The sequence below is a fragment of the Syngnathoides biaculeatus genome, chromosome 6 (genome assembly GCF_019802595.1).
Source record: "Syngnathoides biaculeatus isolate LvHL_M chromosome 6, ASM1980259v1, whole genome shotgun sequence".
Classification (NCBI taxonomy): Eukaryota; Metazoa; Chordata; class Actinopteri; order Syngnathiformes; family Syngnathidae; genus Syngnathoides; species Syngnathoides biaculeatus.
Genome location: NC_084645.1, coordinates 16,703,473 through 16,730,498, shown reverse-complemented (window position 1 = coordinate 16,730,498; position 27,026 = coordinate 16,703,473). Strand labels below are relative to the sequence as shown.

Sequence of the window (27,026 nt, the reverse complement as noted above, 5' to 3'; positions counted from 1 at the left end):
TCTTAGCAAATGATTCAAATGTCTTGTTCGCACTTTTAAAATTGAACTGATGAAACTAATAGCTGAATTATCTGTGCTTTAGAAAACACAAATGCGATGACTTATTTGAATCCCTGTATGCCTATAGATAAAGTTTCAGAGAGACATTTCTATTTGGCACAATGGAAGAAGAATTTAAACATAAAAGCGTGAAGTTATACCAACTGCTGAGACAGTTCTACACAGTGGTCCTTCAATCAGTACTGTGTACCTCCATCACAGTTTGGTTTAGTGATGCCACTAAAAAGGACAAACTCCGACTGCCATGGACAATCAAAATCGCTGAACGCATTGTCGGCACAACCTTCCCAGCCTTGAGGACTTGCATGCCACCCGAACTAGGACAAGAGCGAATCTTGTACATCCTGGCCAGCAGCTCTTCCAGCTCCTTCCACCGGGGAAGCGCTACCGATCAATGCATATCAAAACACGCAGGGATTCCAACAGCTTCTTCCCTCTTGCATTTAAGTTAACATTGTGTCAGTTTTCTGCCAAGTTGTTGTTGTCACACCCAATCAGTGTTAGTATTACATATGATAGACTATTGCGCAACTTGTCACTTTAAACATACACTCCTTAAACCATGACAGCCTTTGCACAATTGTTATTGCACTGGACTATCGCTCTAATGGCCACTAACTCCTCTGATTGCTAGAAGACGTTGCATCCCTGCACAACTTTGAACAACTGTGAGTTCTTATAAGAAAAAAAAAAGTTCACTGTCAATTGACTATTGTTTTTCATACTCAACATGTATGTCGTACTAGTGCACCACAACTACTGGAGACAAATTCCTCGTCTTGTTACATACTTGGCCAATGAAGCTGATTCTGATGATCGTCATTTCCAAGAAACCAGATAAAAAACAGTAAATGGAGGAACAAAGACTTTCTGACACTAACATATTTAGTGTTAAAGTGTGTTAAAATGTACTAAAATTACCAGGTAGTATTACTTTTATTTATATGATTAATCACAATGAATTATATTCCAAATATCAATGGGTGGTATGGTGGATGACTGGTTCAAATCCCAGCCTCGCCCGTGGAATTTGTATGTTCTTCCTGAATCTGCATGGGCTTTCTTAAGGTACTCTGATCTCCTTCCGCATCTCGAAAACATGCACGGTAGGTTAATTGAAAACTCTAAATCCGCTGTATGTGTGACGATGAGTGCGAATGGTCGTTTATTTATGTGTGCTGCAATTGGCTGGCGACCGGTTTAGAGTGTACCCTGCTTCTTGCCTAAAGTTAGCTAGGATTGGTTCCAGCACACAAGCGACCCTAGTGAGGATAACCGGTGTTGAAAAAAATGAATGAATGAATACAAATGTGATGACACTGATGGTGATGATTTCCCAAGGTAGGAAACATACGTAAAAATATGCAACACTATTGAAAGTGTTAATATTTTACAGTGTTCACTTTTACAAAGTTTCTTGGAACTCACAATGTGCCACCACTGCTGAACAATAATTAGAGCAGGCCCACAAGCAACTCTTGTGATCTTGAATGTATTGTTGGTAGTGGATTGGATCGAGTTTGTGTGTGGGGGTGTTGGTAGGGGGTTATTAGTTTGTAATGTTGTCATTTTAAATATTGATTCTGTACTTACTTTTCTGTTAAATTCATGCTTTTTATACCAGGTCATGTTGCCATGTTCCTTTTGGCAGGGAGACTACAAATGGAAATTAGCTTTTTGACTATGATTGGGTGCAATTACATTTTTATTTTTTAAATGTTTATTAAAAAAACAAATGGAAAAAAGAAAAACATGGCTGTATTCTTTCTGAAGGAAGCTCTCATTTACAGTCAATAAATTCACAATGGTGTGTTCAGACCCACCTCGTCAATAGGGTGAGAAAAATCTTGAATCTCACTTTTATCCCTTTCTTTTTGGAGTTTTCATATTCCCATTGTTCTTGTCTGTGTTCTATCTGGCTACCTTCCAAACTGCAAAAAATGCAAGTTAGGGAAGCAGAACATGTTAATTACGTGTACAGTACTGCTTGTGTGTATTGTGTGTCAACCTGTGATCGACAATAATTTGTCCAGGATGCGCCTCACTTCTTATCCTAAGTCAGTTGGGAAAGGCCCAGAGCAGGCTACATGGTAAAAAAAAAAAATGAATGGCTGAAATGGAACTACACTGTTCAAGAGATTTATCGTCGTGTAAATGTCCAGTCCGCCGATTAGAACTCAAGAAATAAAATGTTTATCCCCATCAGAACAGTCAGCAGATTTGTAGGTCAGAGTACAGAGAAAGAAACGGATGCAAAGAGCGAAGGACAGTCTTGCGACGGAAAGGAGGAAATAGGGGAAAAAAATAAACAAAGTGGCAAAAAAGGGGTCAGAGGTCGGGGGTCATTCATGAAGAGTTCCTTGCCTTCTCTTAAGTTCCCAAAGCAGCGCAGCATATGAGCCCAGGGACTGTGGGTATGCTCAACGGACCATCTCCTCCCTTCCTCCCATCTCCTCACAAACACTCTCATAGAGAGGAGGAGGACATTTACAAATAACATTTCAATGTAGGACATCTTATCTCAAGCTTCACTGTCACCATGGCGACAGTTTGAACAGGGCTACTTTGGGAGTTTAAATGCTCCCCTGACCCCTGTATGAGTGTTATATCAGGAACTTGGCATGAATATTGAACCAAGATAGGAGTAGATATTGTGCCTTTTAAAAAATGTCCAGTTTTTATGTTTTCCAACAAAAAGGTCAGACCATGATGAGAAGAAAATTTTAGGTCAATTCTTGATTTAAAAATAAGTGAACATCTCTATGTATGGAGCCAGCACTCATAGAAAATCATATTTTCCTTTCATTTATTTATTTATTACCTGCCCGGGTTAGAGAAAAAAACAACAATGTACACAGCTGGTAGCTGCAGATGAATAGAATGCTGGGTATCGTTGTACTTCAGTTGAACCACTGGCCCCCATAGAACAAAGGACAGAGGGAGCCAGGGATTAGTACTATGTGACTATAGAGAGGTGAGGGAGAGGGATTACGAGGGGTGATGGGAGCCGGACACATGCCGTTCGGGCCCACTTGGGCAAATAATAACTCCACAGAGATCAAAATGTGGCTCAAGTACACAATAGTCAATATCAGATGGTGGCCACATTTTAACTCAAGTGTTACACCTTTAATGACGAGAAAATGCTGGTTGCCGTGGCAACGGTTGTCCACAGTTTCATTTTCAAACTTGCATGATGTGATTAATGCACTACATTCCTTTAATTGAGTGCAAAAACATGAGTGACAAGGCCAACTGAGATGAATACAAATATTAGAATTTCAAATTGTATACCTCTTCAAAGTAGTTTGCTGGATGCCTCTGAATGGATTTGTATCAGATGAATTCAGTGTGAACCGGTCAGGGACTCTGTGCCTTTTGTATATTTTACAGCCCTTCCATGCAAACTTTAGTTCCCAGAAGTGAAATCTGAGTGTGGGTGAGTGTACTCCAGTCTGCATGTTTCTTGTACATTTGCAACAGTACTCTGCCTGAACAGTTTGCTGTGAATCTCAACGTGAATCCAAAAAGCTGAGGGAGAAGTGCCAACGACTCTCATCTGACGAGATACAAAGGACAACAGTGTCTTTGTCGGAAGAGTAGCCTTAAGTGTTGATGATGTATTGATTGAGGCAGGAATGAAAGATGGCATGCGAAATTTTGTCGTGTTTTCAAGGATGATATAAGCTGTGTTCATGCCAGTATGGCACAGTGGGATGACATGTTCTCTGTGTTCAGTGACTGAGGCCAACCTGGCACCATTGTAAAAGATTTCAAGCAGTATGCTGGAGCTTCTGCAGCAAGTGCATTTCCAATACCATATCTACGGTATACGTATGGGTGCATGAGGAAGGGCAATTATGGCCTGTGGACAGGAGTAACAAAGTTGTGTGTAATTAGTACTAGAGGACCATAAACCTTTTTATGCTTTCTTTACTGAATTTCTGCTTTGCACTCTTTCTGTGGGCTGAATCCTCACTGCTACATCTCAGTTTGGCGTAACAAGTTGAACTCTACATCCAATGTCAATATGAGAATTTGATAATAATACACAGAAGAAAACACTGAGAGATTAGTGCTGAAAACTCAATAGTCTATCTAGCACATTGAGATATTACATTACATTGCATGTTTCTGTCATGAAATGTGGCAATGTTGATTTTAGCCAGAAAAGAGGAATTTCCCTTCATGTCTGCTGCCGAGCTGTCTCTCTCAACATAAAACACCCTTGCCGTATTGTGAATACTAATGTTTAATATTTAACCACAACTCAACAGAAGAGTAATTATTTTTCAAAACAAATTACGTCTCAAGTCAAAACCGACTCATTCTGATACTCCATAGTGAACAAGCAGCTATTAGTCATTTTAAATTATTTATCAAGCCAACGCTAGATAGGCTTTGCTTCAGAGCAGTTTTATGAATGGTCCTTCTCCAACACCATCTCGACAGTCTGTCCTATTCCAGAAAGGCAATTTCAATGAAAATCTGCTCTGGCATGAGAACACGGTAGGAAATAACAGTCAGAGAGAAATATGAATATGCGTATGTACTGTATATCTTTACGGCAATAGATGCATTTCACTTTGTATTGTCATCCTGACTACAAATAAAAACTCTTACGACACAATGTAGTGCCGTACTTGAAAGCGGAGTGCCACAATCGTCATGCCCAATTTTTGGCTTAATGAGTGTTGCTGAAAATAGTCCGATGATAATGGAAAGGAGGAACGTTTTCAGGGAGTGTGACAACAGCCACCCTCAATTGGAGCTACAAGCTGCACACCAGCTTCTGTCAAATGAGCATATTAAAAAGCACCAGAGAGGTGGGACGTAAAAGGAAACCGCTGTAGGGAAAGAAAGTTATTGTGATGGGTTAAAAAGGTGTTTAGCCCTCTGTTAACCAAGCAGGGATATAGGTTATCTGAAATTGGTCAAAAATGGCAAATGCCAAGTCGGTAAACTGTATGGGCCGTAATGTACCATGTGCAAAAATGCAACAGGGGTCAACAGAGGGTTAAACAAAATATGGTAATGGATGGGAGGAGGTCATCAAAGCTAAGCTTTGCCTGATGCAAATTAGCCAAAGACATACATCCAGTCAACTGTTTGTGTGTGTGTGTTCCTGTGCTAAAAAGCACTAGTGGTGTGGTTGCCTATTTTACAGGCGGCGGGGGTTGATTCCCAACCAGTGCCCAATAGCCAGCCACTGCCAGTTCCGAGCAAGGGGAAGGATGGGATTGCATCCTGAAAGGCATCAGACGCAAAAGACTATTACCAATGCAATGGACAAGCCAAAAGTCACCAGTATGTTATTGTGCTGAACAGTTATTTTGGAGCATGTAAGGGGGGAAAAAAATCGACTAGAATTACAAAAATTAAATCACAATATGTTATAAGACTGAAATCAGATTTCCTTTCAAACAAAGGCCTTTTCATATGAAATTTAAAAAGGTATTAACATGTTCTTGACAATCCAGTCAACTGTTCTCCTCCCCTCACCCACCTTTAAGTCATCGGCATAAAATTAATTTTGTATCTTAACCATGTCTTGTCTCTATGCTTTCCTGCATATTTTCCATCCTGATTTTTAAATATTCATGCAATTGGATGGAGGCGGTGAAGTTTTCCAAGGGAAGGTGGGAAAAGAAGAGAAGCAACAAGAGCAACGCATGACAATGGGGGCCACCCCCTTTCGGGAAGCTCCCCTCAGATGGATGGCGGGTATCCTGCGTTGGAGGAGAGAGGGTCAGCAGGACGCCTTATGATTTATTTAGACCCGAGAGTGCTGGTGCCAGCCAACCCGGCTGCGCTTGATTCCAAAGAAGCAAGACAAACGCGTAAAACGTCAGCGATTTCAGCCAGACCACTGGGCATTTTTAGCCTAGAATTAAAAGAAAATGTTCCATGTTTTATTTCTATACATTTTAACATCAGGTTTCTATTCACAAAATGGTGTGAAGGCTTTTCCGACACCTTGTAAGGCTGAATGAGGTCACATTGGTGTGCGGCCCCCCTCAAACTGTGAGGTAAGTAAGCCACTCACTGCACAGGCTCCTGGGGGCGGCTCGCTGGGTTTTATCAAGGCGGCTTTATTTCCTTCAGCCTAATGACCTGGGCAATTTATGAAAATTTAACTGGGAGGGAGAACAAAGACGAGAAGCGTGGCGAAACCGACAGAACTCTGGTTAATGGTAAGAACCCACGCACATCTATACGGTTTAGGTGCAGCATGTTGGCATCTATTAATGATTTCACCGGGGTGGCAAAAGTTCATCTTATATGGCCTGAGCGACTGCCACAAGCCGCCAACTGTGAACGTTTTGTTTCGTATGGTTTACTACTGGTAGTTAATTAGCTTAGGTGCGATATGTCTCCTGCTTGCTGGATGATCTGTGGGGACTCGTGCAATAGCTGCCCAGAAGCACATTATAAATGAAAGAGGTTATTAGGATTCTGTCATGCAACCAAGGCGTTATGATTGTCATGAAGAACGCACAGCCATGAACAGACCAGGGCTTAATGATAATTTTAACGGTCTTAAGGTTGTACGCAAGTTAGCAGTGGCAACCTGGGGGCAGTGGCCTCAAACCAGGAGATAAACCCAATATGCATTTTGTGTACAATATGCATTTTATAGTCAATACCGAGTAGAGATTCAATTAGAGACTGCGTTTGGAAGAGCATATTGAGCATAACTCGCCAGTAGAGCAGAAAGACAGAATATAGTGCAGTTTTTTGTAGCCTACTTACCATAACATCCCCTGTATAATACACACTCATACATTCTATGCACCTCCAAAATCACTCCTTCCCAGCTGGATTTTCCTGATTAAAAATTTAACTATGAGCCGCATAGTAATTTGTACTTGCTTAGGTTTTTCAAAGAAATTGTTAAGACTCCTGAAGTAAAGCTGAAACGTATCATACCTTTACAAATGAGCCAAAGAAAGCGATGGTGGAGAATACTCGCCTAGCTCTGTGCGGATCCACTGATACTTCCATCAGTGGAAGCAGTTACTTAGTCACGGGAATCGTAATTACACACGTATGCAAGGTGAATTACAAATTCAGAGATCGGAGTTTCTGCTAGCTAGTAAACCAAGACACCAAATCTGAAGCAGGCACCAGCTGCAGACCATGTCTTCCAAGTCTGGTGTCCGGCGACCCATGGCCACAAGGCCATAATGATTTTCGGTAAACACAGAAAATTATATTATTAGGGCAGTCAATCGATTATTTTTTCAAAAATCAAATAAATCACACCATAAACTCACAAATTTTGGTTAATCATGAGTAATCCCAGGAATCAAATCTTGCCACAGATAGTACCATGCTTTGCTTTGAGATGGTATTTTAAACTTGGGGGGGGGGTGCCTCACCGCTTCACTATTATGCAAATTACCTTTGCTTTATCTTGAGTCTCATCGGAGGGAATTCTAAAGCAAAATTTGCTGCTGAGCACACCAGTTGGAGTCTCCTCACTCATCTTTGAACTAACTAACTAAGTGTGTGAGCATTGACCTGATCACTGGTCCCACAGCAACCGACGACGCCTTTCAGTCTCCACTCGGGGCATCAATAGTCACAATACAATGTGTGGTGAACCAGACTTAACACGTGAGTAATGTGATATTTTTGGGTGATTAATCACGAGTTAAGGCTTTAATTTTGACAGTCCGAATTGTTATAGATATTTTTGTAATATTATCCATCCTTTCCTGAACTGTTTATCCTCAGAAGGATCGCAAGAGTGCTGGAGCAAATCCCAGTTATCTTCAGGCAGGAGGCGGAATACACCATGAACCAGTTACCAGCCAATCGAAGGCCAGATAGCAACATACAACCATTCACACTCACAATCACACCTACAGGCAATTTAGAGTCTCCAATCAACCTATCACACATGAATTTGGGGTGTGGGAGGAAACTGTCACAGGCACAGGGAGAACATGCAAACTCCACCCAGTAAGAGCTGGGATTTGAACCCTGGTCCTCATAACTATGCAGCAGCTGCTCTAAACAGTCATCCACAGTGCCGCCGACAGTTTCTAATATTAAACATTATATATCATGCTGGATTAAAGAATACCTTTTTCACAACCCCTAGGTGTCAGTATACATCAATACAATCTGACAGATTTGAGTCATTTTCCTTGTACTTATGAAGAAGCATAGACATCCTCAATTTTTAATGAATTAATTTGCAACTATAATGCATATCATACTTGAGAAACGTGCTCATCATTCAAAATTCATCTGCAGAAGTAATTTTGTGCCATGTACTTCAGGGCAAAGGGAGCACACTTCCAGGAACGGGAAAGGATCGCAAAACAACAAGCTCCCAACACGCCTGCGCTTCCATCACTCTGCTCTGCTCTCCTTCCCACTTTGCCTTTCTCATATTCCTCTCCTAAAGAGCGTCCGGGACTTGAACAGCATCACTGCCTCTCTTCTTAGTTCATCGGGAGCGATCCCATCCTGGCACTTAACTAGGCCTGGCACATGTACACGTCAACAGACGCTCCTCAGAGCAGGAAGTACTAGCATGCAGCCTCCTGCATTAAGATGCCCCTCGGTGCTTCTTGACGTGGTGGCAGAGTCAATGTGCCGGAAAGCCTGCGTGCTTTGCTAGCGGCAGACAGATAGGCAGGCAGATAGACAGGTGGGGCCGAGGCCCCTCTTACCACACACCGCCTCAATCTCTGATGGAGATATACACAGTTTGAAAGTTATTGCGGCTAGAACATAAGCCTAGTGGTTGTCGAAAATCCTTTGGTCACATCAGCCTCATCCGTATTTGCCAGTACAGAGTACTGTGAATATCAGCAAAATAAAATTTAATCATGGATAGGGAAAATCTGGCAGTCTATTTAGTCAAAGGGCAGCATGAGACTGAGCCTAAACAAACATATTTTTTAATAAAGTCGATTAATATGCATTAGGGCCTTTTGCTCACACGCAAATTCTTTTTAGGTCACCCTAATACCTCTGGCGAGGACAAAAGCTTTCTCAAAGCATTTGCCTCTCATATGACATCACAGTGCGCATACTGTTATTCCCTATAAATCTTCTCTCTTTTTTTGGTGTCCTTTGCTCCTTTTCAGGCGTTATATCCAGGGAAAAAAGCACTTTGTCTTCAGATTTTTGTTTTGACGTAACTGCAAAGCATTACACCCAAACCTCCTGAATCAACAACAATCCATTCCCTGACGCTGGTTGACCTCCTCTTTTTCTAAGGATTGGCCTCACAGTTTTGAGGACCGGAGTTCGAATACCGGCCTCACCTATGTGGACTTTGCATGTTCTCCCCGTGCTTGCATTGGTTTTCTCAGGGCACTCCGATTTCCCCCCGAGATCCCAAATTAATCAGTATTAATTGGACACTCTTAAATTGCCCCTAGGTGTGATTTTGAGTGCGACTGTTGTATGTCACCGTGTGACCTGCGATTGGCTGGCAACCAGTTGAGGGTGCACCCGTCTTCGGCCCGTTAACAGATGGGAGAGGCTCCAGCACAGTTGCAACCCTAGTGAGCATAAGCGGCTCAGAAAACTGATTGGTGGATGGATGGGTGGATGGATTTTATAAAGTTTACGTACTGTAGAACTGTATTTATTGATTCGTGGCTTGAATGTGACAATTTAGGCACATGACTTTATGAGTGACATCAGTAGTTGGATTTTGGTTGACCTCATTTTGTATTTGCATGGTTGCCCTGTTCAACAAAGGGCTAAAAGTGTATCTGGGACTGTGGCACTCCTTTCCCACATGTGAAGGCACTACAGTACTGAACTGTCCCATTTTGGGTTCCACCTTACTCGAACAGGGCAAGAGGCCATGTCAATTATTGGCAATGACAGTTGAAATTGACTTGGTTTCATTTCACCTCAAACTGCACATGTGTGTCTACCCAAATACCCTACATAACCCTATGAATGTACAAAATGCATAATTGCAGTTATAGTGTTAGTTGTATAATTCATTCATTCATTCATTTTATACAGCTCTTTCTCTCACTAGGGCTGTGGGCATGCTGGAGGTTATCCCAGCTAATTCTGGGTAAGAGGCAGGGTACATCCTGAACTGGTTGACAGCAAATCCCAAGGCACATATACTGTACACACACAAAAAAACATCTCCACTCGTATTCACATCTACAAGTAATTTAGTCTTCAATTAACCTACCATGTATGTTTTTGGTATGTGGGAGGAAACCAGAGTACCCGGAAAAAAAACACACAGGAACGGGGAGAACACGCAAACTCCACACAGGCAACGCTGGATTTAAATGTGGGTCCTCAGAAGTGTTTGGCAGATGTGGTTATCAGTCATCCACCTTGCTGATACTTGTGTAATTTTGAGTTGGAATCATTCAATCAAATTGCTCTGTTTTGCAAGAGAACATCAGATTGGGGATGATTTAAACATCAAGAATAATCAAAGGCTATACATGCTTCATAGTTAATGTTTGTTTTGGGAAGCATGCAATTCTGTCTGATACCCTGACAATTCTTGTTACTCTGAATAATCCGTACATCTCCTACACTCACTTTGCAAAATGAATTCCTAGAAAAGGTTACCAAGTCTATGGTCGAAATCATGGAGACATTTTTCTGAAAGTCTAAAATCTCAGATAAAAGCATTCAAACCAAGCACGTCTTTGTCAGTAATCGACCAACTACATACAGTATGTCTTCCTTCCTTCATCAGCTGCCACTGCAAGACCAGCTTGCTTCACTGGCCTTTTGCCTATGAGCCGTACCGGACATCGACAACTTAGACGAGAAAATAATCCATTTACGTGCAGAGGTGTAAGCTTGATGAGAAGGCTTGCCTGTTCCGTCATCAGCTATTCGCAGGAAGAGTAGAAGAGGAACTGTACGAGCAGGAGTGGGTCACCGAATAAAGTAGCTAGGAGATTAAATCCACCATATTTTTATATCCACCCCTTGAAAATAATGTACATTGGCCATAGATCGGTGGATCAAAAATATTACCTCTCAGTATGAGCTACTGCCATTCTACAGAACTTCCAGTGACATCACCAAAAATTCAAACTGATCATAATGACCTCGTCAGACTGTGTAGATCCCCAATAAGTGGCTGAAGATAATCCAAAATTTCAGGTAATATTACAGTATTTTCAGCACCTCAAATGTGTATTTATTCATTAGGCACCGAAGCAAACAAAACTGAAACTGGAAAGGCCCGAGAGCTGCTCTCGTAAATAGCAAGCTTGAATTCTGCTTTTTTTATTTGCATAAGTCAACGTTGAGAAAAATCCATAACTGATTTGCAAGACTCTTTCGGTGTGTACGTGAACATAAACAAGCACACTCCATGTATGACATTCAAAGTACAAACATCTGTGATTGACTGGTATAAAAGCCTCAGCAAATTGATGTAAAGAAAACCGTCATAACAGCTCTGAGAGTGCAATATCAATAACGGGCTTGAATGTAATATTACTTTGGTCTCAACTATGAGACAAATGAAAGTGGAGAAAAATGCAAATATGCTGCGCCTACAATTCTTCTCAATCATTATCTCACACTTATATAAGTTCACCTCAATACAAAAGAGAGTTTCACAAAGAGAAAAAAAAAACCCCAAAATAAAACATCAATGCACAAAGTCATATTTAATTCCACTGGGCTCCAAAAGATGAAAGAGGAATATTTTGTGGGGGAAATGAAGTAACACAAAACCAGTCCGAGCTGCCAAATGACAGCCGTGTGCAGTCAGTAACCTGTAAGGGAACCACAGAACGCACCAGCAACGATCCTGTGATCTTCTCATTTCAAGCCATCAAAGCTTATAAAAGCTCTGATCTGGACTTTTGAACACCCTGTGAAATGTATTCAAAATGAAACTGTTTGCTGCCTAAACTTCATGTGACAGACTGACCATCATTCTTTCACTCACAACTTAACTGAATTCAGTCAGAATCAAAACAGACACTCCTATTTTGGACATGCCGTATTGTATTCAGTAGAGGGGCTTTAAAATAAAAAGCACATCCACCTAACATGAACGTCAGAGGCCTTGATCTGTTTTTTTGTGTCTCATTTTTTTTTGTTTCCTTCCTGTCTGCTGCTTTCCAAAGAGGAAATGAAAGAATGATCTTGCTCCTCTCATCACTCACCCACAAAACAAACAAAAACATGTTAAAGCCACATTATTGACGACCAGTGAGAAGCAACAACTGAAACGTCAAATTGTGCACCTTAGCTCAGTTGACACACAAAGTATGTTCACAAGCACTATGTAGTTGAGCTACTCTACTGATCAAACTACATGGGTATGTTATGTGGTACATATAGTAGATTAGCCACTCTGTATTAGATTTTCTCCAATGCAACAAAAGCTAAAAGAAAGCCATTTCCAGAAAAGACACTATGACATCAATGGCAAATTGAGAGAGGAGGATGATATAAGTGGACTCTAGCAGAAGTTATTTAATTTCATTTACAATAACTGAGCTAAAATATATTTACCACACATACACATTCCTCTATCTATCTATGCCAAGTGATAATCAATTGCTTTTACACGGGATGCCCGTTAGACATTTTTATCTGGCAGTGTACTGTAAACCGAGATATACTCTTGTAAAATATATGCCTTTGCTGAATAAAGGTTGGGAAGTAGACACATCAGGTCTTGTCAGACAGCTAGCGACTTAAAAACCAAACTGTTTGCATGGGGCACAACCTTTTTTTTTAAACTATTCAGTAACATATGTATTTAAAAACAAATGGAAACAATAGCATGTGCTCTACTTTGACAGTTACAGAACGACCACCTGGCATGTGCCTGTGGTTATGTGTTTTGAGTTGGCATATTCATAAATTACATGAAGTAACAGTCTTCTCACTTTGCCACACCTGTTATTTCCTTAGCTTCAGCTCTGACACCAGCCCAGATCCCCGAGCACAGCTCAAGTGTCTCTCTGTGTGAACATTAACACTGCTTGATTCCTGGACGCTGCCTTAGCTCATAGCTCAACACGTTTTTGCTTTGGTTGAACAGGACATGTAAAAGGTACAAGAAAAAAAAGATCTTCCCAGGGAGCCATCTGGTTCTAATGCAGAGCCCACTGGTGTGGATTACAGGCACATATTACAGGAGAACTCGGGCTGAACCCACCCTCATCATCTTTATCTCAGGGGAAATGGGAAACCTCCATGGTGATGGGACTGAAGGTCTAGGGGGATATTGGGCAGTGGAGAGCAGTGCAGGGAAACCTCACACTTCCTGGGTAAGTTCTATGATTGATGCCCTTTTTCAGTGAAGGGATCACTTTGTAAAATCTTAACCTAGCTATAAAACTGAAATATTTTCTTCAATGCCTCTATAATGCCAAAGGTGATCATCACATTTTTTTTTGTAGGAGAAATTTCTTCATTTGAATCACGTACATGCACATACGCATACATGCACGCACGGACATACTCCATGTGTAACCATTGCGCATAAACATCCACATCCCATAACTGACAAACAAAAGCACAATGAGGCATGGGAGCATTTCAGCTGCAGCAACTACTGGGAATCGCTCAAAAAGCTGCTTTACTTTGAAAGCAAGAATTATTCAAACAACATTCAGATATACAACTATTGCTTCAATAAAATAATCAGGAACCACATGAGGAACATGAATAGAATGTGATGAACTCGTACCTGTAGTATCTGGACTGTAGATAAGTGGAGCAGACAGCTTTGGACACGTGGCTGGCTGAGCCAAAGTCAATGACTTTGACTCTATATGGCTGCCGAGATGGATCCACAAGCATGATGTTTTCCGGCTTCAGATCGGCGTGGATCAGACCCAGACTCTTCAACTTCATCAGCGCTGTTGCCACCTGCTGCAAAACGGGTCTAATATATTTCAGCGGCAGCGGGCTGAACTTGTTCTGCTTCAGGAAGTCATACAGGTTCTGCTCCAGCATCTCAAACACCAGGCACGTGTGGTTCTTATGCTGGAAGCACTCGTAGGCCCTCACAAAGTTGAAATCATCTGCACTCTCCGTGCTGAGACGCGCTAGGATGCTGACCTCGATCTGACCCTGCCGTGCGTACGACGGGTGGTTTTTTAGGATCTTGATTGCCACAATCTCATTGGTGCCCCTCTTCCAGCACTTAACCACCTGCCCAAAGGTTCCTCGTCCCAAGAACTCCAGCACTTCGTACGTGTTTGTCATGGAGCAGAGCACCTCATGCTGCACCAGTTGGTAGTCCCCCTCATTGTTGGAGCCGCTGTTCTTCGATGTTGCCGTAGACGCAGCGGTGGCCACTGTAGCCACCGTGGCGCCACTGGCCGCGCCGTTTTGGATCATCAGTGGACCGTGCTCCTCTATTATCTGCACACTGCTGTTGTTGTCAAGATCCTCACTCTTACGTTTAAGCCCACATCGTTGGTAGGTGTCCAGGAGACTGACTGTGCTACGGCGAGTCAGATTGTGAACCCCGACACTGCTGCCACCGCCACCCCCTCCGCTGCCGTTATTGCTTCCACCTCCGCTGCCCAGCAAAGAACCAAAACCCCCTGAAGTGCTACTGGCTGAGGCAACCACAATGTGGCCTGCACTTGCTGGGAAGATGAGCGTCTGCTCGTACGGCAAGGTGGAGCCGGCTACCTGCAGAGAGCTGTTAATTCCGAGGGAGCCGCTCACGGCCGACACGTTCTTGCTATTTTGGCTGTAGACTTTGCTGTGCGTGCCGTACCCTGTCATATCCCAGTTGCAACTCTGCTCCACCTTCAGTTTCTTCACGTTAAAGAAGGCACTTGACTGAAGAGTGTGAGGGGAGAACACTTGCACTTGCGAGGCCATACCTGTGACAAGAGGGCACAAGATGGGAGGGGCAAAGAAGGGAAAATGAGAGTTTAGGAATTTCAGAGTCAATGAAACATGAGTGGGAGCTTGACGCTTTAAATAAAGACAGCTTAGGTCAGAGCAGGTCATTAAAACACCAAGCGTATATGTGGAAGCATCAGCATTTAAACATCATTAATAACACGCTAAAGGAGAGTCTCAAATAACCTTTGAAAAAGGTTTTACCATGCACTTTTATAATATTGACTTCTAGATTACCTGCCATGAAGTACAGTACACGCAAATGTGCTTTTAGTAGAAACCAGACAAGCAGGTCACGGAGTGTATCATTTGGTAAAAGTCACTTTGAGGAAGTATCTTTTCTCCTCTCCAGAAAACGAAGAAAGTGGATGTCAAACCAAACGAACCCTCCAAAAGAACACACAGCATAGACTCAGAGACACAAACATGGACAGTTCATACAAACAAGGTAAAAAAAATAAGTCCCACAGAATGATTGCAATTTCCTTGTGTACAGCAAAAACCAGTCACTGCATTTATTAGGAGATAATAACTCACTTAGGGGGAAAAGACATTTTTTTCAGAAAGCTATAAGGACAGCAGAAGGGAACTGAACTCTCTCATCCACAGATCCTGAAGACAACAAAACAAAAGCAAAACTGCACGAGTGTGCACTTAACTCTTGGGAACAAAATGCCTTAGAGTAAGCAAAAGCCTCTCCAAGCAAACAACTGCCCAAAAATAGTCACTTCTTTATCTCCCTTCTTTGCAAACAGGCTTGTTTGTGGCATTGAAATGATTATCACAGCACAGAGAAGATTATGTGCAGCTTGTCGTTATGCGTTGGACTTTCCAGTAAGCTATATAGGTGGACTCTAAACAAAGTAAGAGCTTCCACCTGGTTAAGCCCAAATACACACATTATGTTTCATTACTGATTAACTGATGCCTGATTGTAACTCTTTATAAAGGCCAGGCCCCACCGCACTTGGTCACTTAAATTCTGCCCACCCACATCCCTGTAACGCAGTTGTATATTTTCGCCCTTCCAATGAGCGATGACAGATACATAATGTATAAAAACCTAAGACATGACTGAGAAATAAAAAAGTTTTACGTTTGTCAATAGAGTAGGGACTAGAACGCTTGTAAAATCCAATACATAATGAGTCTCAATGAGGAAGTTTTCTCTTTGTTTTTGTATTTCTCAAATCAATTGAATCACAACAAGAATTAAAAAAGGAGAATCAGAAAAGAAGAAAAAGGAGATTGTTAAAAATGTAAAAAACTGATCCGAAATTAAGTTATTGGGTGGTACAGTTGTAGTACACCCGTTACATTGGTATGGCTGGAACCGGGTTTTATAGCCTATAATAAATAATGTTTATAGAGGAAAATACTGTCAAATAGAACACTAGAGAGCCATAACAGAAACATATTACTACGTCAGCGCTGCTACGTCACTTGAGAAAAGTACATTAAGTACATTAATTTGGTACTTTCTTGGCGCATCCTTATTCGTTTCTGCCTCTTGTCAATAAACTCACAATATTGCTGCCTTCTATTTCCTTACATATTGCTTCTGTGCAGGGCTTTATTCTGCTGAACATTTGACACTCGTTAAAAATGAAATGAGAAGTGGTAGTTACGTGTGTAGGGGTCAGTCACTTTAGAGGTCCACCCATCACATAAAAACCAATCTTTCTGGTGATATCAATACTTCAAGACTGCTCTTTTAACTCAGTGAACAGCTTCAAAACAATAACTGTTTCATGATGGGATTGCTTATCCAGATTCAAGTGTCTTTTTTGTGTTCCAGCTTTACAGAGGAATCAAAAATTACCCCAAATATCACATCTAAAAGTACAAGACACTAAATTATACGTGTACACACTGCCTCAGCTGCTTGCTTAGTCCCACTTTGTTCTTGTATGGTCGAGTGCAGCTTCTGTCCATACAACAAAAATTACACGCAATGCAACCCCCACTGGCCAGGAGATGAATTGATTCAGAGAATTTGCCAAATTAATATTGAATTGAGGGGGAAGTATTGCAACACATTGACAAAACGATCATTTTACCCAACCCTAAGGTATATGTGCATTTGTTTGTCTTTGGTTCATGACACTACAGCCCAAAAATATAGGATGCTCTTGAACTTGTAGGTGGTCTTAAGCAAGGGTCCAACCCTCAAACTGTTGGGGACATCCTTCTGTGCTGCAGCACTCTCCTGCTCACATTTGTCCATTAGTTCAAGTCCATGGGACCAAATCATGTCTGAGGATATTTATGTCCAATGTAAATGTATCACATTAAAATGTAAAACAGAAAAGGTCACGTCCATCCAGCAGGACAAAGCCTTGTTTCACTTCTTTCTTTCCATCATCTCAAAACTGGAAAATAGTGTATATTCTTATGACATTAAGGGAAAGCATGCATATTTATTGAACTTATTTGGTGAACAGGAAGCAGAGGGCATGGGTAAAGGCCTCATCACTTTGTCCCGAGTGGTGATCATGATTAGTGCTGTTTTAAAAAAAAAAAAAAAAAAAAAAAAAAAGACACTGACCCTCTATCATACTTTTCTGGATTTGTATTTTAAACAAACTCTCCCTGTTCCATTTTTGTCTCCGCTCTGGATTTGCACGGACGTTGCCACCATCTCTCCAGTCATCTGATTTTAGGCCTAATGCTGTAGGATTCTAACTGTAGCGCACATTACAGGGTTTACAGTAAGCCTGACAAACCCTATGGCTAACGTAATAGTTCCAAGTGTCCTCTATTAGGTACTAAAGCTTTTTATATTCATGTCTCTGCATGATCATCAGGATGCTGTTTTTGTTCCACCTAATACTGACAGGTCTGCAGGTATGGATTGTCCAGAGAGGTAATGAAGAACATCCGTGAGGCTATTAGGGGCAAGGCTCTTTGCTAATCACATAAGCTCAGTAGGCCAGATGTCGCTTCTTGGATTACCAAATCCTATGCCTGTACTTTTCTCTAAATAAAATTTGAATGATGGGTTGCGTCAACAGAGTGTGACTGAAAGCCAGACAGGATAATCACAACCACGGTCACCAAGATAGATGGATGGACACAGAGACAGCCAGGACTCATTCTTGAAAATTCCATCATATCAGCAAGCGTAATGAGGGAAATGTTTTAGCTTTAAAGGGGCCCAAATCACTGTGACTTAGATGCAAAATTGTGCTTAATGAGTTCACTTGATACTGGCTGCCTGGTGCGACGAACCGAAAGCCAACAGGTTCCTTAAAACTAGTTAAACTGTGAAACTAGAAGAGCGTGTGGACTAAACAGGCCTGCCTTGTTATGAATGTGCATCCAATTGCCTTTTTGTTTTTGTTTTGCCATGCACGTAAAAGTACAAAAAGTGCAGTGTTGAGGCCTGTGGACCACAAATAAGTACAGTAATTAAATGAACCAAAAGTAAGATGTCATATGGCTGGAATGTTATCTCACGACGACACACACATGGCCAACAATGTAACTAATTATATTTTCATTGTTCAGCACAGCTCCTGAACCTCGTGAAGATATCAGACACGTTCATGATTTTGGAATTTCAACCATAATGCATAATGAAGATGTAAGCTTGAAAATATTTTCCATTAGTTACTGAACTTTTCTACCTTGTAAGACTGTAAAGGTCCTTTGCCACACATTGACAGAGTTTAAATGCTTTCAGGAGCCAAGATTTTCCATTAAGCATACCTAACTGAACGGACTGCAATTAAGGATTCCTGAGACTCATTTTCCACTGTTCTGAGGCAACATGTTGAAATGGTAATAGTCAATGTTTTCAGAAAGATTACGTCTCTCTCAGGGGGTTGTTAATCTTCTTTTTAGGAGGATCAGGGCTACATACCATGCGAGGGACAGCCTGAATACGAGAGGAGATCAGAACATGAAGTGGTTCTGACATTTTATCCGTGACCTGCTTCCGTTTGCACACTTTTAATAAATGTGTCATTTCGACTCCCACTGATGAAAAACCATGTAAAAATACAAATTCTCCTCTACTACAAAGACACTCTTTATTTTCACTAGCCCCGAGTTTTGTTTGAGAGTATGCAAACCCGTTTTTCATCGGTTTGTGGTTAAATCTCTTATTCAGTGTAAATATGAGGCAAGCAGCAAATGTTCCATGCTCAGCCTGCACTGCATTGGATAGGTGCAAAAGGAGACAATAGCCATCGCCTAGGAGATTATCCACAGACAGCATTCATGTAGAGATGGTGACTGCATATATTTGGAGTACTTGTGGAGCTCGCCAGAGTCCGTCTGGGGGAAGGACAACTTATTAGTCAATGAATTGACTTCTTACTGGGTAGACAAAGAATGTTATCACCAATGTTGGGTGTACACTTGACACTTCTACTCTCCTTAATGGCATAGAGTAGCGCTTTGCAATAGTATACTATATTGTAGTGTGAGTAAAAAAATTAAAAAAAAACATCCTGGTGTTCCACTGTCCAGGCATGACTGATCGATTTAAAATCAATCCAAGTGTTCCACCAATGTAATAGCATAGGTTGATTAGTCATGGGTAGAAAGTGGGAATGGCGAGCTAAAGAGGCAACAAACGGTACATTGTTCTCTTGTGAGCCGAGTTAAATATATGGAATGTGTGCCGTGTGCCCACACTCCAAGATAGAATGAGTTTGTGAGTTTTTGTGAGATGAGTGACTTTAGGCGCCCAACGATTCGGACCCTACAACAACAGAGTATCGGCTCCCCTTTCTCTCCTTGCATGACGATGCATAACTAAGGAATCACGGTTGGGTGAGTTTGGTGTGGAAGAATTCCAAACATCTTTGAGATGAAATTTTAACTGAGACCGTGAGCTAGGCCAAATGTCGCAAATGTTCTTCTCAAAAAATTGAAAAAAAAAAAACCCCACAGACACACAGTTTCAGGAAGTTTTCCTGTAGTAGCAGAAGCTGTCATACATATTTGAAAAGGTGGAACAACTCCATATTGTCATGTATTTTCACTTCCTGCAGGTGTAATGGACTAATGTATTCACTAATACTTTTGCTCATTAAAGTGTACTTGGCGTAGTATCTACAGGGCTATCTATCTGCACACTACTTCCAGCCAGTCTAATATGTTAAATTCTCAACTGATCATTTGCATGTTTTTACTTCTTCCTCCATTGTTTCATCAACAACAAAACACTGGTAGTAATGGTAGTGGTGGCTATGGTAACAACTTTTGAGGGCTCAAAAGACTCCTGAAATACTGTACATTCTGTGGAGGATCATATTTTTCCATATAGAGCAATCGGGCGTGGTGCTGGTGCCTGACCCTGCACAGGCACTCGCACTCGCCCGTGGATACTACTGTATTGACCATCCTATTTGCTTTTTTAGCACTCTCATCTCTTGCTTATTTATAGAGCAATGCATCACGCAAGCTTGCAGGAAGATACTGACATCTAGGCCGCTGCGCCATCAGGCCTGGCAAGTTCCCTCATCTCTCTTAAAATCCACATAAAAGAGAGCAGATTCATCTCACAAAAGGACAACTGGCAAAGCAATTATCATTGTTCTTGGACAAACGTAAATGGCTCATAAATCAGCTTAATACTTGCAATAACTGTGATGGTCAACTCGATCTAAAAATATGCCATGTGTGCAACAAAAATTGCATGAGTGTAAAATGATTACAACTTATTGTTGGGTTGTTCTTTTTTTTTTTTCCTCAACACAACAACAATAGTTGTAAAGCAGAATCTTTACAAGAAGAACACAAACGCATCCTACGCCATACAATCGTAGTTCGTTCCTTAGCTGTGTTAACTCCCCCTGACAAATGTGGCAAGATAAGGCCACTACAATTCTTTTGAGTGTGCCCATAAATGCCTTTTGTGAGGGAAAACATTTGACTTGTTTATACTGCAAGGTCAGGCTCACCAGGCACGCAACCGATGGTGGCAGAGCTGGTTGCTCTGCTTCAGCTGGATTTCTTATTAATCAGATCACGAGTGTCACAAGTGTACAAAGAACAGTCCTTCTCTTCCCTCACGGAGAGAGTAAAATAAAATAGAAATGAAGAGAGGAAGGAAGGAAAGAGTTGAGGAAACAAATCATTTTAAGTTAACAATTGAGAGGTACATGTGTGTTCTTATTTCTGGACCACCTTCTGCTTCATGGATGATGACAAAATATAATGAGACAAAAGGTACTATACTATTTTTGGTTCTGGTGTAGGAAGGTAAAAACTTTTTCGTCTATTCGTTTAGGACTTTCAAACTAATGGAGGAGGACGTAAGATGCGAAGAATGATACAAATAGTACTCTATCATTTGCATTGTGAGGTGGGCGGGAAAGTTCCATTGTGACAAAAATGATGAAAAAAGGAAAGAAATTCTTCATATCATGGCTTGAATCCGGATTTGTAGCTGAATGTGATCAATTCTGCTTCGGCACATTGCGTCAAACCTTCATGTGTCACAGAAATGGGTTCTGTTTTTTGCAACAAAGAGTAATCAAAAAAAAATCTCTTGCTCTCACAATTTTCTGCTTTGCGAGGGTAATAAATGCTGTTGGTGCAGCAACAGAAACAAAGATAAAAGGTAAGCAGCAAGCTAGAAACATACTTTAGTTAAACATTTACTGTATAAAATGCACACCCTCACTTAAATCCCGCCCAAACCAACACCGAGCCTCACTGCAAATATTAAATGGTGCCCAGTCTTAATTATGGTGGCTCGTTGAGACTCGCAGGGCCTCACACCTGATAAGCAGCCACACATAGACACTTATCTTGAACAAACCATGAGAAACAACTCCCTATATCCTACTTCCTCACAGGATCCATCCACAATGACAGCGGGACACGGCACAGAAAAGTTGTCAACACGTGGGAAGGGCATGAGAGAAAGATTTGAACGAGTACATCATGGGTGAAAGGAAACAATGGGAAAGGTGCATTGAAAAGGGCTGTGTGTTAGGTCTCGTGTTATAGCCACCGACAGATATATGAGCTTTGATTGTGAAAGTGAACACAAGTGGCCCCAGGTAGCCAAGGTTTCAGAAGGACTGCATTTCAGGAAGTGGAGGACAAAAGGCAACGACACAGAAACAACGTGACTTATAATGATGCCGATAGGACAAGAACATACACAAACAACTGGCGTCATGTCACCCCCCCCCCTTATCTCTTCTGTATACAGGATGAAATGCCCACAGCAGGAGGAGATGGTAACAACAAGCTTACAGTGAGGGGACCGAAGAATGTAAGCTTTTTTTGTGCCCAGCAAATCATTGAAGCATTCATGACTACACATTAAGTCTATGAGATAATTGTTGCTGAAGCGATCAACTTGTTAAATTAGACATTTGTTTTTTAATGGAAATTGAAAGTCCCGGTGGCAAAATCTGAGAGTTATACAGTGGCGGGAATTACTTAAAAAAAAAAAAAAAATAGCAATGATGCAAGGAAAAGACAGAATTAAAAACGCAGACACAGGGGCTGGGGGGTGAGTTTTCATTCCCTTGATTGTTTAAGTTTTCTTTCAGCTTGTCCCTTTCGGGGTTGCCACAGCGTGTCATCTCAGATGAACGCACATATATGTTTGGCACAATTTTTACGCCGGATGCCCTTCCTGACACAACCCTTCTCAGAGAGTGGAGGCCCCAGTGGGATATGAACCCACAACCCCTGGTTTACCAAACCAGTGCTCTAACCATTGCTATAATTCAGCAGCATTGTATTTCGGTGAATTGTGGATAAACTGAACAGTGTTATGGGCTGACAAATATTTTGAAAAAAGAAAAAACTAAAGAGGAACATGGTATGGACAAAAAAAAAGGTCATGACAAATTGGGGGAGGGTATTTCATATATATAACAACATTAAAGAAAAACACTTAAAACATTGCGGCGTTCAAATTCTGTTAATCTTCTGTATCACCAGCCATCCATTTTCCATAGCGCTTGCACTTATTAGGGTCATGGCTGGGATCGTGCTTATCCCATCTAACTTTGGGCATGAGTCAGGTATACACGGGTTCTGGTGGCCAATCAATCCTAGGCCACATACACAGTTGACAAAACAGCATCCCAATCTTACATTCCCACCTGCGGGTAATTTGCATTCTTCAATGAACCCAATATGCATTGATTTTGAAATGTGCGAGAGAAGTGAAGTATCTGGAGAAAACCCACAGAATCACAGAAACATGCAAACGTCATATAGGAGCGTTGGAGTCGAGATTCAAACCCAGGATGCAGAGGAGTGAGGCAAACGTCCTGACCACTAAGTCATCTTGGCTCATCCACTGCGTTTCACTTCTTTTAAATCACTTTTAATGAAGGTGGAAAGTCAGATGCTCCTCAGGTCATCCATCAATCCAAAAATCCATCCATCCATCTTCTTAGCCGCTTATCCTCACAAGGGTCGCAGGGAGAGGCGGGGTACACCCTGAACTGGTTGCCTGCCAATCACAGGCCACATAGAGACACACAGTCGCACTCACAATCACACCTAGGGGCAATTTAGAGTGTGCAATTAATGTTGCATGTTTTGGTAATGTGGAATGAAACCGGAAAGAGTTAGTTATGAGATTTCAGATTACTTTAGCACCTGTTATGTATTTCTGTGACTCTGCCATAAAAAAAAAAAAAAAAATTGTAACCACTGAGGAAATCTGACGGCAGCAAAGAAACAGTGCCTGGAACCGTAGAATAGGTACATTAATTTACACATCATTATTTCCAATAGGAAAATAGTTTTGGGGGAAAATGAAGGTTTGAAAATTAAAGCTTGAATTGCACCAGAGAACACACATATAGTACAAAGCATTCAACATCTTGCTGATGGCTCGGATAAATTGTTGCTTTCCATTGGGCATGGTGTCCTTTACATATTTAGCCCAGTGGCAGTTTTTTTTTAACCTGCTGCTATATCATACACAATATTTAATCCTATTTTAAACTTCTTTTTCACGTTTTTATTCTATTTATTTTTTAACAATCTGCAGTATACTGCTGTAACCCTGGAAAAGGTCTGTCACCCAAATATTTATTTATTGTATGAATTATGAAAACAAAAGGTTGAAAACAGCTTGCTGTCATTGCCTACAAAATGCTTAATAACGCAAACAATTGTTTTTTTTTTTTCCTGAAAATCAATTTGGAGATAAAAGACACTATGTTTGTGTTGGTGTTATTTTTTTCTTAGAAAGGTTTGAAAAAGAGGCATTACTGTCCCTCGGAACAGTCGAGTGAGCATTGTTTTGGGTGTGTTCATAAAGTCACAGTCTGTTGCTGCATGATTATCCAGAGGCAGCTGGTATTTTGCCTGTCCTGCTGGCTCAGCTTCACCGCACATACACTCTCCATTTGCATGCCCCTTTCAGTAGGTGAGCCGAACATCACCCCCCACCCCACCCCAAATCCCCAGACGTGTATTTTCTGACAATCGCCAAATGCTTCATGAAATTTTAAGCTTCTCAACGCCCTCCTCAACGACACTATATGTCAAAACGCTGATGCCTAAACAGCAACAACGTTGAGTAAAACACCACCCCAAAACATACACCCAAGGGGATTAATGAAAAGCTCCACCCCTCTGGAACCTTGCGATGAACCTTGACAAACAAGGAACCAGTCTAACCTGAAAAGGAACCTTGGGGACCAGCCACACACAAGACAGGACCTTCACTTCCTGTATTTCCAAAACACAGCCAACTGCTGAAGAGGCACATCAAAGAAATAACAGGGTTTAGAAAGCGGAAGGGTTGGGGGGGATCCTTGGACTGATCTGTCGCACAGTTACTCGCAAGCCTAAAAGCAGGATATCTTTCAAAAAAGCCATCACATGTCGGATCGTGAAAAATGCTGACGATGGGAAATATCATTTACGACCAGGGAGCCACACAGGCCCCATGTGTCTCACATCAGAGCTTGTACACTTCATATGTCCCCGATGTGGTTTCTCAGGGCACCCTCCCACCTCCCCTATGCAATCAAAAACAAAGCGAAGATGCTGCACATGCCTCTCCGGGCGACAAGCGTATGTGATATTTCACCAGAGGGTGTGAAGCTCTTTCTTGGGGCCCACAAAGACTACAAAACACACCATTTGGACCACTTATGTAATGAGATGTTTGATTTTGTACTCTCTGCTTTGTTAATGCTTCCATATTAAATTAACGTACTACCTTAATCTTGCCTCATCTTCCTCTTTTTAATCCTCCCTGCTGTACTTTGGCGAAGTAAGGAAGCCCACTGTACCCTACAGTACTATTACACCACACACAGACGCAAGCTTGGCTAATAATTCAGCCAGGCATATGTGTCCTTAATCCACTTGACGATGCGCAGTAAACATGGCAAGTGTCCAGAGCACAGGCAACAAATACGGCTTGCCGAATCAGCATTCCGATTCAGTCTGAGAATCGTACTTCTGGTGCATCACTTTTTTGAGCCTTTGTTGACAGACAGCAGCCAATATCAGCCACCATGTATGGGATCGTGCTTGCGTATATATTGTATCTTTAACTCTTGTCACTTGCACAATGTGGAAGAAACGCGATCCATAAGAAGTTCGGACCTGCTCCTGCAGCCTGACATCTGATCCAACACTTCCAGTTCCCAACGGGCTAAATGGGAAGTCATTTTCCATGACCATTGGGGTGATGAACGCAAGTTAAAGGCACATTGGTAATGTGTATCATAAACAGGACGGGTCACTGTTCTTTAAAGTGAACTTTAGGCTCTCTTTCTGGGTCAACCTCTTCCACAGTCAGAGGGAAGAAGCGTGTTTTGTTTGAGCAACCAGCTGCTGTGTTTCATCAGAAAAGCACAGGAGATGTGAGTCCAGATGTAGGAATGAGACCGGCAAAAGCAGATGATAGGGTCGACGACCCTAGTGACAGTCCTCCCCTCCCCCATTAATTTCTGCCAGTGGCCCGGAGGCCCATGGGCCCCAGTAGAGGGGGTTCATCTCTTCACCCCACTCGATTACTGCCGTCTTTCTATTTCTGCGTACTTTTCAGCCTGTGTCACTTCCCATGCCGCTGCCACGTTGTCTGTGTGGTTGAACTGGGGGGGTCAGTTCAAAAGCCTGTCGAGCTGAGCGGGTGGCTGGCCTCGATGGGCCTCCAGCTTTGAAGTGAGGATTGGCTTGAAGCATCTTGGGTGATCCGATCCCACAAGGATGGCTCTTAGAAATGCATTCCAGTGAATCTGACCGAGACTCACCGAGATCCACAAATGTGATCCTGGTATGGGCAATGTTATCAAAATGGGCTGGGGCCGCAGACTGAAAGGGGACCTCTTCAAGACGCTGTGTCACCAAGGTTTCCCTAAAGCATGCATGTACAATCTTTAAAAAGTCCATTCACATGAGTTGATACAGGATGGGTGTTGCTGGCTCCCCTCTAACTGGAAAATGCAAACTATTTTATCTTTGGAAATTGGAAGTGATTTACTATATATTTAGGGCAATAGGAGTCCAATACAAGTGCATACTGGGAAAAACAAGAGGCAATGACTTTTAAAACAAGAATTGACGGTTGGCCATTCCTATGCAGATCATCAAGAGAACTGAACACATTTTAATGCTGCAGCATACACGGGATTAGATGAATCAACTGCTGCTTCTGTTCCTAAATGGTGTTAGGTATACGCGGAATGAATAGCGACATATTAAGATAACAAAACATCACGGAAATTGACCTATTCGGGTGCTATGGGCACAAAAGCTCCAAATAGTTGAGTGAATAATGTGCACACTCTCATACAACTACAGAAATGAAAAAAGATAGGCTGAAAGGGAAATTTTGTATATAATAGAGTGACAAAGCTTCTGAATTAGTTAGATAATAATCCTGAGAAATTGAATGCAGAAAAAATATCATTGACTTAGTTCCAAATAGGCTGCACGGTGCCGCAGCTGTAAAGCGTTGGCCGCACAGTTCTGAGGACCCAGGTTCAATTCCGGCCCTTCCTGTGTGGAGTTTGCATGTTCTCTGTTTGCATTTGTTGCGTGCCTGCGTGGGTTTTTCTCCGGGCAGTCCGGTTTCCTCACACAGCTCAAAAACATGCAACATTAAGTGGACACTCTAAATTGCCCCTGGGTGTGATTGTGAGTGCGAC

At 41.8% G+C, this 27,026-nt stretch overlaps 1 protein-coding gene across 3 annotated transcripts in view; it reads right to left on the bottom strand.

The window, feature by feature from the left end:
• The window catches only part of hipk2 (homeodomain interacting protein kinase 2), an 85,270-nt gene that overhangs the window by 47,984 nt on the left and 10,260 nt on the right, over positions 1-27,026 (bottom strand). For all 3 annotated transcript variants that reach the window (XM_061822052.1, XM_061822054.1, XM_061822053.1), the window contains exon 2: positions 13,745-14,897. In XM_061822052.1, the coding sequence (XP_061678036.1) occupies positions 13,745-14,897 (1,153 nt within the window). The remainder of the gene's footprint in view (positions 1-13,744; positions 14,898-27,026) is intronic.